We start from the raw sequence: 18,451 nt of genomic DNA on the forward strand, positions 1-18,451 counted from the left end.
AGGGAGACCTCCGCAGGCTCTGAGATGTTGTAGTTCGTCCAAAAGAAGCCCCTTGGCTCTCCTATGACCTGAATAATAAAGCTACGGACTCAATCGGTTAGCCCCAAATCCCTAAATACGTTCAAAAGTAAATGGTACCCAAAAATGGGAGGGAGACCATTACTGGAGCCACACAGGAGCCATTAGTGAAGAGGGACTAGAGCCGGAATCCAAGCTAGGGCTTAAGCCTGTTTGTCTTCAGCAGCATCAGCAGCACAGGGGTCCAGGTTAAAAAAATATAACTTTCTTGGAATAAAATCATCATTCCTTCCATACAGGTCATCCTAAACTGCTCATTTCCTTTTTGTGAGAAGAAAAAAAAGGGGGGGGGGGAGGATGAGATAAACTACTTCCAGCTAATCATTTTTATAATGATCTGATACAGATATTTAACCATAATATTATTTACTATCATTCTAGTCTAATAATTAGGTACTATTTAAGTAAAGAGAACTCTAGAAAATGAGATCTCTATCAGTAAGGGAACGCTAAAAATTATGTACTTAATTTCAGAATGTTCTCACATGCAGTGAACACGGACAGAACACACACATGTAGGCACACAGATTCCGCTATACATGACTACTCCTCCGAACACTTAAAAAATTCAAATGGTAGCCTGATAATGAAATAAAGTGAAAAAACGCACACACCACAATTTAACATTGGATAAAATTTAGGTCCTGTGGAAAGAGACAACAATAGTACCTGGCACCATTTTTTTTTTTTTCTTAAATAGAATGCATTATGAAGAAAAGTGGTTGAGAAAGCTTAGTCACTTTTTTCTAGCTTAAAGCTTTTTCTCCCCTCTTTTATTCCAGGCTTAAACAAAGTTCAGTGGGGCATCAAACTGCCTGTTTTAAATTACAGTCTGTATTTTAAAATAGAATGCATGCACGGCATGTTCCTGAAGCTAGGGGGTGGGAGTGTTATTCACGGAAAATTGAAGGCTTGTTGAGTCAATAATCTTCTTTCACACAGTAACAATTTTCAGCTAAAATTTCTTGACCCAAACAAAGGAAAACAAGACCATTCAGTTATTTTACAACAATTTAGAGAAGGCAAAAGAAAAAGATGAGAAAGAGAGACACTTCAAAAAATCCTATATTGCAAGGGAAGAATAAAAAACTTTCCTCTCTACATATATTTATTTCATCTCCTAAACTTGCAGTAAATATTAAAAATAATTATTCTAGTCCAAAAGAAAAATAAAAGCCATTAACCAGTCCACACATGTTACTATGAGCTCCTACTGGTTATGTAGCTCTTATTATATAAGCGAGACGTCTGGCTTCAGTTACCTACAAAGTGGAAATTTGTAAAGTAAAATCTATTTCCCACCTACCTTGGGCACTACAAAGTCAAACGTACTCAGCCCCTTTCAATGGTCATGCCTGCATATTCGGGGTGCAGGGAAGCCCACTGACCTCTCCAGATCCCAGTGAACAGGAGGGGCACCCAGAAGAAAGGAGGAAGGAGGTTTTCTAGCTCAACATGCCAAGAACTGCCTTTTGTAGAAACAGCAGGCTCGAATGAGAAAAGGTACCTCTGAGCAGCAGTCGTTCTAGCAGTCGTGCTAGCATAAAAATTTAAAATTAAAACCTGAAGGAGCCACACTGCTCGACAAGCTCTCCTACCCAAGGCCCCATGCGAGAATTTCTCACACGCTACTTTCTGTGCTTTGTACTCAAGACAATCGCTACTGTTCTCCCCTTTGTGCGTGCAGACCGCTCCTGCTTGGGAGAGGCCTGGGGGTCCGGGCACGGTTCTGGGGCTGTCGGCAGGCAGACCCGGGAGGGGCACGCGCCCAGCCTGTGGGGCCACAGAGAAGGCTCCAGAGCCTCACGCAGCTCATCTGCAGAGCTGCAAGCTGGTGCGAAACCTTCCCATCCCCAATTCGTTATGGCACAATCTGACTTTTCTATCAGCCAGGAATATCTGCATTTTTCATCCCTTACTTAATGAGCCTCATTTATCAACTATAGATCATAGTTATCCTTCTATTATCAAAACCAATATCCTGCAAATCAGTTATGTTTCAGCCTCTCTTCATCTCCAATTTTGTCCAGTGCCTATTTTTTATAGTACTCCTTCATTAATTATTTTAGAATTGACAGTCCCATAAAATGGGTTGAAATTCATTTCCCCCATATTTTAAACGGCAATCTTCAGAATATTATGTGAAAAAGTTTGCAGGGGGTATGCTTATTTAAAATGTTTTTAAAAGTTAAATGAATTTTTAAAAATAACATATTGCCACTAAGCAAATATCTCAGCTATAATAAATTTAGAATTATCCATTTATTTCAACAGGACTGAAGATCTCAATTTAGAAACACTTTGCACACAAACACTTTAGTTATTTAAAAGCAAACTCCAGTTCTTTTTAAATATTAATTTATTCAAACTTTCCATATATTTAGCCTGCTTTTACCTGGACGAAATCCAAACTGGTGAGGTTTTATTGAGAATTCATTTACAGAACAAACATTTAAGTGGAAGATTATTTTAAAAGGAGAAACCTACTTTCCCACTTCCTACTACTTCTTACCTTGTTCAAGTTGAAGAATTATCCTCTATTTTCGAAATGACTACCAGAATCACAAAAATACTCTAGGGGATAAAATTATAGAACATCACATCTTAAAGAAATAATCCACGTTAGAAAAGAACATTTGTCAAAGTCACTATCACTTTTCCTAAATTCAGACTTTCAAGTAAGGTCTTCACATGTTTCTCTTAACCTTGAACACAAAAGAACTGATGTCTCCACATGGAGCAGACCAGTTACTAGAATTACATTTGGGAATATGGTAAAACCTAGGTAAAAAACCCAACTATTACGTGTTCCATTTAAAACTTTACCAAGGGGGGGCGCCTGGGTGGCTCAGTGGGTTAAAGCCTCTGCCTTCAGCTCAGGTCAAGATCCCAGGGTCCTGGGATCGAGCCCCACATCAGGCTCTCTGCTAGGCAGGTAGCCTGCTTCCTTTCCTCTCTCTCTGCCACTCTCTCTGCCTGCTTGTGATCTCTCTCTCTCTCTCTCTCTCTCGGTCAAATAAATAAATAAAATCTTAAAAAAAAAAAAAAAACTTTACCAAGATATCAAAATGTCTTTACGCTTTCAGTTTCGAAATTATGCCCCCGATTAACAGGATCTGCGGATACTCCAGCTGACAAGGCACCAGCCTTCAGAGAGCCTCCTGCTCCCTCTCTACAATGTCCGTAACTCCCAGACTCTACATACTCTATTAACATTTAGAGAACACTGGTAAACAGCGCATGTCGTCAGCTGCATGCAGGAATTATCAATGCTGACAACAGATTAGGTTTCTCTTTTATTAACTTACAATTTTGTAATGTTCAGAATGCTTTGAGAAGGCTCAAGCAACAGAAGACAGCTAGATTCTTAACCTTTTACTGAAAACCATCTAAATTGAGTTCCAGATACAAAAAAAAAAATTTGGAAGAGTTCATTCAGCAGCCATATATCTAATTCTTAGCTGGCAGATTTCAACTTTTGCGAAAACCTGCCACCTGACAGGTTGAGATCATTATAACAATTTGTATTTTTAGTTGGGTTGAAAACTTAATAAAAAACAAAATCCAGTTAAAAATGCTTCACCTAGCTTTTTCCAACAGTTTCCAACTGTTCACAGGAACTACATTATCAAATCCACGCACTTAAAATGTGCCCATTAACATATCATCAACATTCATATATGCTTCCAAAGTACATGATCTTTTACCACTATCCAACATAAGTGTCATTAAAGATTTAAAAAACAAACACACACAGAGTATTCTTTTTCAGGAAAGCCAAATCATTGTAGGCTCTGTTGCTAACACTTAACCCCCAAAGAATATTCTTGGTAATACCAGGTCTCCAACCACCCACTTTCAGGCTTCCAATATCCTGTTTAACACCCTCTGTTTCGAAGAACAACCAGCATTTACTACCTCCCTCCTTTCACGAAAGGCCAAAAACCGTTTTTTATCTAAACCTCAATATTCCCTTCTAACTGCAAACTAAACAGAACTACCATAAGCATTATTCTACACAACACATAGGGGTTTTTGTTTGTTTGTTTGTTTTTTACTAAACTCTAAAAGATAAAATCCCTTTTAATGTCGATCTCTTTAGATATTTCCTATTTAAAGAAGAAAGGGTCAGAAGACCCGATGGGTTATTAGGATGTGACTGATGGTATTCCGTATCTTAGGTAAAAAGAATAGTGGACCTGCTGCCTGAAACCCACACGGGCGGCTGGCCTCTTGGAAGAATGAAACAGATTTGCTGTAACCTCAGGAAAACGACGGGCTCTTCAGATCCCTGGAGGACAAAGCACCGTGTGCTTAGATCAAGGAAGAAAATCAAACCTTTTGTTTACTTCCTTGTATACATCTTTATAAATATTTTATTAACAACATACTCATGCCATATTTACTGAAATTAGGATTATTGTTCCTGTCAATTTATTTATTTTTACAATGAAAAGAATGTTTTCATGCTAAGAAAAGATATGTTTTTCACACTACTTTTAGCTTAAATATCCGAAAGTGCCCACTTCTTCTATGGAAGCTTAAGCCTACTAGGTAAAATTCAAATGTCATTTTATAATAAGAAAAAATGGTTTGGACAAAAACCCCACCCTGCTAATACAGATCGCGCACTCATATACTCCGCTAGTATCAGGAGCTTTGGAGAACATGGGCTCTCTACTGCTATCACGCCAACACCTTGAAAAAAAATCCCTTCAGCAACGAAAAGAGAGTCTGATACTAGAGGAAGAATGTGTTTAAAAGTTTTTACATAGGGGCACCTGAGTGGCTCAGTGGGTTCAGTCTCTTGCCTTCAGCTTGGGTCATGATCTCAGGGTCCTGGGATTGAGCCCCACACTGGGCGCTCTGCTCAGCTGGGGGCCTGCTTCCCCCCCCGACCTCCGCCTACTTGTGATCCCTCTGTCAAATAAATAAATGAAATATTTAAAAGAAAAAAAAAAAGGTTTTACATAAAATCTATTAGGAAAATACTGAACAAGACATAATAAATATTCTGAAAAGATCCTCGTCTAATAGGGGAGTCAAGACAGCTATAAAAATAAGTGTAATAAGATAAACAATAATGGCACAAGCAATGAAAATATATCAAAAGATCCAACAACAAAGTATATTAAATAATATTTGGGGAGTTATCTTAAAATAGCAATTGAGATATACTCAATGTTTTTAAGATAAAGAGCTAATAAGTTATAGCTTTTAATGGGGGGGGGGGGACCCTCCACAGTGTATTTTGCTTAAATGCTGGCTTCATTTCATATCAATAATAGAGGTAGGAAAAAATACAGAATGTGCTTGAATTTTAAGTGATACTATTCCCCGGAGATAGAGTTTTTCAAGCTACTTTTAATACCTGCTATATGCTAAGATTTGCTGGAAATTATAGAATAAGGAGTATGTACGCTAAAGTGTCTCAATGTGGGAAAAGCTGTATGATTAAGAAGTATAGCAATCAGTGGACATTATTAAGAAAGATCTGTTCTAAGCTTAGATCAGAGTAAATTAAGTGGTAAGTAAATATCACTGGTCATGGCCCCAAGACAACAAGAGGACAAATATTAATTTATCAGTTATTTACTTTACTGTGGATGATCTGAAGATTTAAGTCAGCTGGAACATAACTGCTTTGGCTACTGAAGATCACCAAGAATTTGATGACATGCAAATACAGAGAGACACCAGCTCAAACAACGGTGAGTGGACAATTTACTGGAAGGTCACTTTATAGCTCAAGCAGAAAGACATTAGAAATATCTTGATTTTTTGTAACAGAAATTTAACCACGTAACAAATATGCTAAAGAAAATATGACACGTAAAGAAATTATTATAAAACCTAGCCCAATATAATCAAAAGGATTAAGAAATAATTACTAGAGAAGCTTCCTTCTTCACAGTCACATATACTCTAAAGAATAATCATACATTAGTATCACTATACCTCATTTTTTAGAATGTAAAGGTAGCACCCACAGTTTCCTTACTCCAAGTTACAAACTAGAGGTTACAAATATGATGGATTATCTTTAAGTAAGAAGACAAAATTTACATTATTGACACTTGAATAAAAAAATGCAGCATAACTCTACAAACTACCCAACAGGAAATTCAGATATGATACAGTTTCATGGTATGTACAGTATCAACTTAGTCAAGTTGGAGAACTAAAATATTTAACAGAAGTAACACTGAAAACATCCGGACACTAGAGTCAAGTAGAATTCCAACAGATGTCCCCCGCAAACCGTGATGACCTTGTCTATAACACCAAACACATTGATGCAGCATCCACATAGCTCAGAATATATCAGTAAACCCCTTACAGAACTTTCTACACAAATGAAGCCTATTGAAAGAAAAGCGTCTTGCTAAAACTCATGTAAATAAAGCCAATTTTCACCCAATCTACAGTTTGTTCTTTGTTCAGTAACTGGTATGTCCATATACTCACCCCAAAACCTGGAAATTCTGCTCTCTAAAAAAAATATCGAAATGTTCCTGAGTCAATCAGCATCTTATTTACCTGTGAGAGCTACAAAAACAGAAAGAAAACACCAACTGGGGCATTTCTTTTTTTTTTATTAGCTCATAAGAAAATTTATGTGATGAACAACTTTCGATCCTCTGGGGAATTAGGCATGGTAAAGAGTAAGGAAGAAAGCAAGCCATTACATGTACACAAACAGAACAATTCAGAAAAACATAAACTATTGATGAATATATCGGCTCACTTCCTAAAATGCTTTTAGCCCCCTTTTCATAATTAACTTAAAAAGCACCATCCCAGAGCAGAACTCTTCAGTTTTCTGGGACAACCGTATTTCACTCCTTCCCTAACTATGCTGTAGCTAGCTGACTATCAACTGCCCATTTCAGGGCAGAGCCATGAGAAGGAGAGCCTAGTGAGGGACTCCAAAGGTCAAGTGCACATGAGGAAAGCAGCACACCACAAACTGTTCTCCTGGCTACATAAAAACGTCTATCAGTTTATAACAAATGTTTCCACATGTGTAACAGTCCACTTCACCAGCCAAAGGCACATCTACAAAGTTGGGTTTCTCTTAGAACAACAGAAATCTGGTAGGGAGAAAAAGTGGAATTCATTGTCCATCTGCTTCCCGCGAGTCCATTTAAATTTCCTAAAACCATAAGCCAATTTCCAAATACTTGGCAAATGTTACACATATCAACAGTGCTCACCTGTGTGCGTGCGCGCACACACACACACACACACACACACACACAAACTACACGCTTACCAAGCTATGAATTGTGTGCTAAAGAAAAAAGAGCATAAAACGCAGAATCTATTCGCCTCTTTCATTCCTTCAGAAACAAAGTAACTAGATAATAAATACTCCAAGGTGACTACAAAATACCACAATAAATTCACTCATCACAGAAATAAAAACTAAAAAATCAGGATGTCAAAAACATGTGCATCAGCTTCGAAGATACTAGACACACTGTAACCATGACTTACCTTCTTCTCTAAGGCTACACATAATTTAAACACAGGTTCTCTGTGCATACCAATTGTCATGTAGCACATTCATTACAAATGCTGGTTCTCACATGTTTAGCAGTAATATAATAAAACTTAATGTAAAATATTTGAAACTCGAATTAAAATCATTGTCTAGCTTGAACTCCCATCTTAAATGAAAATAAAGATTAAGGAATAAGAATAATAATTATTCAAATCAAAAACATTTTAACAAGAAAATAAATACAAAAATTTATTTGCATAGATGTATTCTTTTAGTTTATAAGGAAAGCCTCGTTTAAATTAGGCTGCTCATTAAAAAAACAGATGAACTGTATTTACGGGCCTCAACATGATTTCCTAGAATGTAGCCACTACTCTAATCAATATATACCCCAATCACCACACAGTATTTGCTGGTGAAAATGCTTAAAAGCTGCTTTTGCCAAATTTAAATGAAAATTTTTTTAGGTGGAAAAGGACTGGGTGATTTCTCATGACATAAAGTCCCACAAGATGGTTTGTCTCATTCACCGGATGCTTTATCTCATTCATCATTGATATCCTTTGCCAAGTGGGAATTTCATTCCATTTAACTCTTACATTGGACACCACTGTTCCATATCACTACCAGGAAGCAAAAGGCTAAGCAAAGCACAACTGTACAACAGAAACACTTTTTTGCCACAAAACCCATCCAGTGAATATGCCTTCCAACTGGACTAAGAGATACCTACAAATGAAAGAGACTTATACAAGACTACACAGTTCTTGAGAAGAAAGCCCTAAAAAAGTTAATAAATCACAAATATATCTGAAATCTAGGAGCTTCTTCCCCAAGATTTAATATAAAGTAGAACAAACAAAAACAAGAGCTCTTTTAAAATTTTTTTGACTCATTACATTTCCAAATCAGCACATTAATGTCTTACTGGTAAACTTGATGGTCTTTCTTGTTGTATCAAGTTCAAGTCTTCATGGTTAGGTTTTCCAGGAGCCAAAGGAGGTTGAGACCTAGTTCCATAGCCTTCCTGAGACATGTCCTGAACAAACACAAATATAAAGCACTTCATAAATATCTCATTGAGTTGTAACCAAAATAAAAGAAAGGGTAATCACAAACTGTCAACTGGTATTACACTTAAGCAGACATATACATGTTATACTTATCATCTAACATTTTACGGAGAGTAGAAACAAAAGACAAGGCTGTGAATCAAGAGTAAAAACACTTATTTTTTATTCTGAATATATATGTATGTATACACACACCAACTAAATTTATTATGAGGTCATACAAACTAAACACTGTATTTGAGTTTTGCAGGAAGGTAACAATCAGTAAAAGATGGGGAAGGAGGTCAGTTATGATCAAACTCTCTTTTAAACCACAGCAAACCCACTAGTGTTACTGCTTAATTCTGATTTTGGTTGAGCTGCCTTTAATATTACCTTGAAAAATGTTAAAATAATTAATGAAAACTTTATTAACAACTGACTTTTAGTATGTCCCCTCGATAACCCACAAAACAACATAGTTATTAAGCTCACAGTATCCTGGGGTTTCTACAAAACCAATAAACATTCATGTATAGAATTCCATATGTTCACGTGGCACAGTTTCCAGAGAACCACAATAAAGAATAAAACAGCAGTAGGGAAACAAAACACGCCCCAAAAAACCTGCTGAGGTATGAGAAACTTATCATTAACATGGCCTTTCTGGCATCCTGTTGAACACTTTTCCAGGAGGTATTCTGCCTGGTTTCAGTATTCTGCTGAAATACTATTATATAAACCGAATACCACACCACACCAAACTTACTAGGTACCCCATCTCTAGCTGTTTAACTATGTATGCTCAGCTATTAAACATTCTACCACCATTTACACCCAAAGTCGGACAGAATATAAAATACTTATTATAGCATGTCTTAATTGGCACTGAAAGTTGAAGAACCAGTTTCTGAGTGGAGAAAAAAAAAGAATAGAAAGTATCACTTAAAAACAGAATTTTCTCCCTTGGCCCATCAGTGTTAGTATTAAGGAAGCATTATATACAGGTTCTACTTCTGTTAAATTCTCAGAATCTTACTTAAAAAATTAATGTTTATTAGTTGAAGCCCTATAAAAAGCTTCTGCTGCCCCACCCCTTTCTCACACAGTATACACTTAAAATTACATGGCTTCTTAAGCCAAAAACTTTGGACCAATAGCTAGTCCTACAAAGCACACAAACTGTACAAATTAGGTTTAACCAGGCAAGTGCTGATTTTAAACAGGCTCTGTAAGAAAGAGCATGCCAACAATACCGCATTTCCCAAGCAACCTTTCCGTCCTTTAAATAAAGCTACACACACACACACACACACACAAAATTCATAAAAATATCTAACCTCTAAAAGGAATGCACAATGCCTAGTCAGTACTATGCTTTTGTAAGAGAATTAAAGCCCAGTTGTCGTGGGTTTTAATCTGGTAACAGTTAGGTGAGGCCTCAGAGAGCATGTGCAATCCAGGACACCCAAAAGGGTAGTTCTTCAATCTGGCTGCCAGCCGGGGGTAACAATTAGGCTGTGGGGGACCAAAGCTGAGGCTAAAAGATTATTACCACTCTCACTGCCTCTCCCCTGCCCCCAGCACCGAAGCTTCCGGATCCCAGACCTCCACTTGTCACACAGACTTCCTGCTGGGTGCCCCGCAGGTTCCTTTAGATTAACAGTGAGGATTTCAAATCAAGTAGGGCACAAGGCCTCCATTCAGGGCCTTCACCCTGGTACAAAAAAAAGAGAACCCCACAAAGGTGCTGGACAGCCTCACAATGGGCAAACAAATGAGCAGACCCCTGCCAGTTCCTCAAATACGCGCGTGTGCACACACAGAGTTTATGGGCAGGGCTCGGACACTTGTTTTTTTTTTTTTTTTTTTAAAGTAAACGTCAGTTAAGAAACAGGAACAGACTCACATGCCCTATGCTTATTAGCCTTTTAAATGTTTTTTATTTTCTCTTTGTAGCTAAATGAACTGATTTTTAAAAGAGTTGAAAGAGACCATTACAACTATAATGAATACACATTTCAATTTAGATACTGTCCCCTCTAAAATAAGCAACACTGAGCTAATAGACTATGAAAGCTATCAGAACATTTTACTATGGCTTTACATTTCACTTTTTAAGGCTTTAAAAGTTCAAAATAATTAGATTCTACCGAAGTCTCAAACACTACTCCTAACCACAAGAGGCTTTCAATTATTAAATTCAGTTGGAAATAAAACTGAAAGAAAATTTAGTGAGAATTGCTGAAACGGGAACTTGTTCTGCCTCAATTTATGTTGAAACATAAGGATTAATTTAACGGAGAAAACATCCAGAAAAGGTACCAAGTTTTAACCTGAAACAATCATCATCCATATATAATTCACATGGGGGCAATAAAGTCTACATCTGGCGGCTTTAATAGAGATAGAAAGGTTATATTCTATAACAAACCTGAGCTTTTTCCCCTTCAGAGCTATATTTATTTTCTAGTATGGACTTATTTTCACCTCAAGAAGAGTAGCAGCAATGAGTAATTTAATAGACAGTAAGAGGGCAATGTCAGTTTCAGAAAATAAAGAATATGTTCAGCGCTGCATTTTATATACAGATGACAAAGACACAGCCTTACATTCTTAACACATCGTTGCCATCTCCGGTCATTTACAAGTTCGAGCTAGTCCACACTAGTGTGTACACCAGCTTACACACACACTATTCCTATATTCCTCAACCGCACGTATACAGAGCCCTGGCTACTTCAGAGAGGCTCTCACTGTGAGAATTCTGCAACACAAAAGAACCACAAGTGGGGAATGTGGTTTACCCCTTCCCAGTTCTTTATCAATATTCGTTTTCGTCACCTCACCCACAAACTTTGAACCATTGATGGATTCTGGTTTTAACTTCTTTATGTTATGAGTCAAAGGTAAAGGGAGACTGACTCAGAAAACAACAAAGGCGTGAAGAGAGCTTGGGCTAGGGGTATGTACACATCTGTGTCCTAAGTTTTCACATAGGTTTTCTTTTAACAGACATGGTGGACGTCTCCTGAACGCCCGGTGTGGAACACTGCCTTTACTGGGTACTTCACAGCTTATAGTGCGGAGCACGAGCAGGCAGGAAACACTCGTGTCCCACTCATATCCTAAGGAAGGAGAACACCAAAACCGTCACATGGGTCTACTGTCAAAGCCAAGAACCTGAGTGCTTGTGCTTTCTTTATGATAAAATGAATTAAGGACGAATGGCAACATAAGACTTTAAAGAAAATGTAGAATAAAATGTCAAGGACACTTTTTTTTTTAAAGATTTAATTATTTAATTTATTTAATTTAAAGATTTAATTTATTTATTGGTCAGAGAGAGAGAGAGAGAACACAGACAGGCAGAGCGGCAGGCAGAGGCAGAGGGAGAAGCAGGCTCCCTGCCGAGCAAGGAACCTGAATCAGGACTCAATCCCTGGACGCTGGGATCATGACCTGAGCTGAAGGCAGCCGCTTAACCTACTGAGCCACCCAGGTGTCCCATGTCAAGGACACTTTTTAAGAAAAAATAAAAAGGGAAAATGTTCCCATGGGGAGTTCAAAGGATACAAAGCACCAAACCCTGGAAAGAGCGACCACCTCCTTCCCAGGCTGCCCTCCACAAGGGCTGCTGCCCACAAGCTGTTATTTCTCTTTCCACAACTGCCCAATGTGTTACAGAGTATGAGCATGAATTTAAATCCTTTGTCCTTTAAACACAGTGGGGTGTATGTCCTGTACACAGCGTATTTTTTGGTCCCTTAACAGTATGTTTTGGAGCTCGTTCCGTATCTGCACCTAAATGTCCGTTCTCTTCTCACTGCTACGTGGTGCTGCGTGGTCAGTCCTGCGGCCTGTTCCACCAGTCCCCTCCTGAGGGACACTGAGGTTGCTCCCTGTCTTTCCCTACCTCATGCGGCACCACGATAAAAGCCCACTCCACAATACAAACCGCAGCAAGACCGGGCCGGGCCCAGGCGGGAGGCGGCTGCGGGTTGAGGATGATGGGTGGTCGAGAGCACACCTCAGGCCCAGACACACAAGTGGGACTAAGGGGCCGGGCACGGTGAAGTCAATAAACCAGCAAAAAGCCGTCTAGAACCCTTGGTAATTTTCTGGTTACTTAAGGAAGGTTTTTCCAACAATCACATAAATTAGAGACGCGCTACAAATAGCACACGTATAGCTACTGCAACAGTCCAGACTGACGCGGCGGACCCGAACGGACTCCTAACACCCTGCGACATCTAGGTCAGGATAAACATCTTGCACCGTTTTTTCCCCTGCTTTGGAAACTCCCATCATCAGTTCCAACGACTAAGGGGAAAAGAAGTGGCCCCGGCACAGAAGACACTGTAGTGGGGGGGACGGGGATGACGTCACCGCCACAGAGAAAATGCCCCCTGGCCACACCGGGCGGCCAGTCGTGTGAAATCATTACTCTGATCAAGACACTTTGTTTGCTACTGACCCCCTCAGCTTTCGTTTGTAGAAAAATAAGTGTAAAATATCCTTCCCCAAAGGAAAGCAATATAAATCTATAAAATATCCACTTCAGAATGGCACAATCGCTCCCCTGCCTCCTCAGGAACACCCTAATGGAAATGTCATTAACAAAGACAGCGGACACTTGACGGCGGGGCTCTGTGACCCGTCGCATGCGTGGTCCACCGGTACCACAGCCCCATGAGATAGTCCCTAGCATCATCCTGTTTTTTACCACAAGGAAGCAAAAGCTTAAATGACGTGCACGGCTCAGGTCTATGCACAGCCAGCATCTCAGTGTGATGGACAAATATTCAGTTCTATCCTAACTGCTCTGGAGACCACTGGAAGCCTCAAACACTATTACACAAGGACTTAATGCAATTTTAATTTTTTAAAGGCATTACCCTACTCTTCCATATATTCTCCTAAATTCCCCTTTCAGAAATTATGAATCTTATGTGTTTTTATACATGGGACAGCTCCAAAATATCCAGTTACAATATTGTGAATCAGTAAGAGATACTAACATTTTTAACACTCCCACAAAGTTGAATATATAAAACCATTCTCTCTACCACTCATTACCAGTGAAGAGTTATTTGAAGTCCACAGGCTGACAGAAAGCAGAACAAGGAGACTCAGCCTTCCCAGATTATGTTCATTTAAGGCTCCTCTGCTGGTTCTGCTCTTTCTGTCCGTCCCCTAAAAACTGGTGTCCCTCAGATCTGTACCCCCAAAGATTCTACCCACGCTGATCCCTGGATGGGGACGATTCCCAAATCTCTACTTCAACTCCCACATACTTTCACTGCACTACCAGCACTGCTGCTTGAGGGCAGAGCCCCTTCCACACACTGTGCCAGGGAAGGACTGCCCCCCCCCCCCTTCCGCTTGCCACCTGGTCAGGGGCCTCCCTCTCCACAGGGTACTTCTCAGAGTTTTTTTATCTTCCACCATCCAGCCCTCTGCCACACAGCCACACCCCACGTCACTGCAAAGTCCACCCTCTTTTGTCTTTACCCCCGACAGCCAGTCCTCTCCTTAGGCCACTTTTCACGACAGCCCCTAGTCCACCATGTCACCAGAGTGGACCTGCTAAAATACAAATGGTCACAGCGCCCACTGCGTGGGAAGGGCCTCCTCCTGGGGCGCCTGGGTGGCTCGGCCGGTTGAGCATCCGACTCTTGGTTTCAGCTCTGGTTCTGATCTTGGGGTCGTGGGATCCAGCCCTGCGCTGGGCCCTGTGCTTGGCAGGGAGTCTGCCTGAGAGTCTGTCCCTCTACCCCAGCCCCTGCTCCCACTTCCACTGGTATTCTCTCTGAATTAAATAAATAAATGTAAAATAAATAAATAAAAGTTAGTTTATTTATTTATTATACAGAATGAAATCCACAGCCCAGCTGGGTACTGACGAGTCGGGCAAATACCCTCCAGCTGCTGCCCCAGATCCATGCTGGTCTTGCCCGGGGCCCACTGCCCGTCCGCACACCATCACCCACTCGATTGCTCCCAAGCTCCCACGGTGCCACGCGTCTACGGGGAGCAGCTTTCTTGGTCTAACTTGGTCCCGAGTGGATGCCTATCCTTTTGTGCCTGCAAAGCATCTGGCTGTCTTTAAGATCCTGCCAAACATTAACCCCAGCATGCCCGCAAACAAACCCCCACACCAACTTTGGATGTCCTCTTCTTAAAGAATTTACAATTCTGGGGGCGCCCGCGCGGGGAGTCGGTTAAGCGTCTGCCTCTTGATTTTGCCTCACGTCATGGTCTCAGGGTTGTGAGATCGAATTGTAGGTCAGGATCCATGTTGAGCGTGCAACCTGTTTAAGATTCTCCTTCTCTTTCTCCCTCTCCCTCTGTCCCTTCCCCCCAACCCCCAACTCCTGCGCACCCTTTCTCCCAAAATAAATAAATAAATAAATAAATAAATAAATAAATAAATAAATAAATTTATTTTTGAAAAGAATTTACAATGCTGTATTTCAGCTATTTGTTTGTGTATCTCTTGGACTGGATTCTTACTTCCTCTTGGGCTCCCAGTGCCAAGCACGGACAGGTATTCAGTAAGAAGCTGGTGAATGATTGACTGAAAGGCTTTGGAAAGGCTTACACTTAGAATTAGACGTACCAATACAAAAATAAATGTAGGAGGACAAAACATAAAACTGAATAAAACTTGGGATCCTGCCCAAGAATATTTATCATGTTAACAGCTACATTGTCTGGAACCAATGTGCTACAAAACACATTTTGCGAGGCGCCTGGGTGGCTCAGCAGGTTAAAGCCTCTGCCTTCAGCCCAGGACATGATCCCAGGGTCCTGGGATCGAGCCCCGCATCGGGCTCCCTGCTCAGTGCAGAGCCTGCTTCTCTCTCTCTCTCTCTCTCTGCCTGCCTCTCTGCCTACTTGTGTTCTCTGTCAAATAAATAAATAAAATCTTAAAAAAAAACACACACACACACACACACACATTTTGCTGTTTGTTACTGGCAGTCTTGAATATAGTAAAAAAAATAACAATAAAAATTGAAAGAGAGGGAAAAGACTATGGCAAGCATCAGTGGTTTGATCAAAAAAGAAAGAAAAATCAAGAAATTCTATACCTCCTAATGAACAAACAAGCAATGAAATATTCTTGCCCAAAAAAAAAAAAAAAGATAATGAGTTTGGTAAAGCCTGTATTATCTAACTACCAATTTATAGGAAATAAAAAGGACTAAAGAACACACGAAACCATAGCAAATCAATCAGCAAATTTCAAACTGTAGGAATCTCTACTAGACATATGACCTACTTTCTTCAACAAAAAGTTGCAATAGTAAAAAGAAAATAAGAGGAAAAGAAAGAGAGATAGAGACCGAGGGAAATCCTATAGGTGAGAAGGTATCAACCAATTCTAAGACTGGACTCTACTTGGATTTGTTTTTTCTAAAGATTTTATTAATTTATTTGACAGAGAACATGAGTAGGCAGAGAGGCGGTGGGGGGGGGGGGATGCAGGTGGGGCGGGGAAAGCAGGCGGGGGTGGGGGGGGGGGTAGGCTCCCTGCTGAGCACAGAGCCCTACACGGGCTCCTTCCCAGGACCCTGGGATCATGACCTGAACCAAAGGCAGAGGCTTGACCCACAGAGCCACCCAGGCACCCCGGGACTTGACTTGGATCTTGATTCAAACTACCATATAACATAAATTAAACATTCATTTCATTTATGAGGCTACTAGAAATGTGGATAATTGGTATGAAAATTTATGTTTTAAATGTGAAAACTGTATTATGTTTATGTTTATTTTTTAAATCCCTTTATCTTTTAGAGATCTATAGTAAAATATTTACAGATTAAATGATATGATGTCTGGGACTTAATTCAAAATAATACTGAGGATGGGGGTTGGGAGGTGAGGAAGAGAGTGTGGATACAACAAGACTTGGCCCCACGACTCTCGAAAACTGAGTGAAGGGTGCACAGGGCTCCTGTCTACTTCTGTTTCTGTTTGAAATTTTCCATTTAAGTGAAAATGAAGTTAACGGTATTGAAGACAAATTTAGGAATTCAGAGGCGGCTGAGGCTGTGGCGCTGACTGCAGCTTTCACCTGAAATACTACGAGAACTTCCTAATTGGTCCCTTTGCCATCAATATCCTTTTGTCCAAGAAAACCCATTAAACACAGATCATTTAATCTTGCAATTTCTCACCCCCCACCCCACGCACCAGTCTATCTTTAACATGTATGCTGTACGACTTAACCCTAACACTTAGCCTTTTTTTAATCCCTCCATAATCTTAACAAATTAACCTTGTCAGTGTCAAATTCCCTAGCTGCCGCACGGCTGACTCAGTGATCCTTTCTCAACCTCATTCCTTGGTCAAGCTGCCCCGATCTCAGCTCCGGCATCCTCCATGCTTAAATCTGACGCTTTCACCCTTATCTTGGTCTGGGCTCTTAAAGGCCCTGTTTCCTCTCTCAATGACTCCTCAAGAAGCCTTTTCCAGCCACAGACCTCTCAAAATTTCATGAAACTTTGAGTGGAAGAAATCCAAGATCAAATTCCAACTTCTGGACTATTCAGATGCTGTGCGACCCTGAACAAACTTCTCAGTTCAGTTTCCTACTCTAGAAACCATACTGGATTGCGTTAACCTGGGAAGGCTAAGGGTACATTGAGCGTGTCCCCTTGCCTCTGAGGGCTCGCGTCTATTGGGTGCACAGTGCTCAGGGACTAGGAGCAGAATGGGGGTTTTACATCTGTCACAATTATTACCTGTTTAGAATACTGGTAAATCACTTTAATTCTTCTAAGTCCATATCAATATGTTCCCCTGTATCTTCCTTTAAATCCTTGCTCCAAAAATCTTATAGTAGATTAAAAAATCACACAACCAAGGCTCAAATGGTTTTTTACTGCTACTGATTCCAAGGAGCTTCTCAACTTATGTTACAGTCAAATTCTCCAGAATATACCATATATACTGATTGAGAACAGATTTGGCTAGATTCAGAATACTGCTAATATTCTACCAATTCACAGGCATAATTATTTCCAAAATTTGAAAATTTACAAAACCATTCTAGAAAAAGGACAGACTTAGCCACGCTACTTTATGTTTCCTTACTGCTGAGTCCCAGTAATACTGACAGCAAATTCAACACTACACCTGGAGCCCGCCATTAACGAGAAGGTCTCCACCACACAAGACATACCAGCACCCACGAGGCTGCAGCAGCCCCCGGGCCCTGCAGTAAAGCTGAACTCTGAACGGGCTGGAGAAGAGGGAGAAGACCTCCACCAAGATGGGCTGTCTCCCCAACCCTAATCAAGTTCGAATCCTGGAGGCCACTCCTCTGACATTCAAGACTTGAGAAAAGCTTCTTGTTTTCTCTCGGTTTTTCCAAGAACCTCTTCCTAAACTAAGAGTGGACCCAGAGTGAAAAGGGAAACGTGTCTGAAATTAAATTTCCCAAAATACCAAAAAGAAATATGAAGATACTCAAGAACTAAGGACTAAAATAAGTAATACTTTTAATAGATTAATTTATTTTAATAAAATCGCAAAGCTAAATGAGCCACAATAAATGTCCAGTTACGCTTTTTATAACACACACACACACACACAGACTAAAAAAGAACCCTGGCTCTATAACTAATTACCTAAAGAATGGCTTTTCTCATCCATGAAACCAAAATATGAGGCCTCATCCTCCTGGAGCTGTATTAATGATTAGAGGTTAAGCAACCAGCACTGTGCCTGGCACACTGAACATTCAGTAAATGTTAGTGATTGTTATCTATATTCTTTAAAGCCGCATTTAAAATGAGAG

General features: G+C 40.1%; 1 protein-coding gene across 8 annotated transcripts in view; it reads right to left on the reverse strand.

Moving 5' to 3' along the window:
* Positions 1 to 18,451, reverse strand: part of ARID1B (AT-rich interaction domain 1B) — a 440,654-nt gene that overhangs the window by 273,323 nt on the left and 148,880 nt on the right. For all 8 annotated transcript variants that reach the window (XM_032338637.1, XM_032338633.1, XM_032338636.1 and 5 more), the window contains one exon: positions 8,514 to 8,624. In XM_032338637.1, coding sequence (XP_032194528.1) covers positions 8,514 to 8,624 — 111 coding nt within the window. The remainder of the gene's footprint in view (positions 1 to 8,513; positions 8,625 to 18,451) is intronic.

This window comes from Mustela erminea, chromosome 4 (genome assembly GCF_009829155.1).
Source record: "Mustela erminea isolate mMusErm1 chromosome 4, mMusErm1.Pri, whole genome shotgun sequence".
Taxonomy (NCBI): Eukaryota; Metazoa; Chordata; class Mammalia; order Carnivora; family Mustelidae; genus Mustela; species Mustela erminea.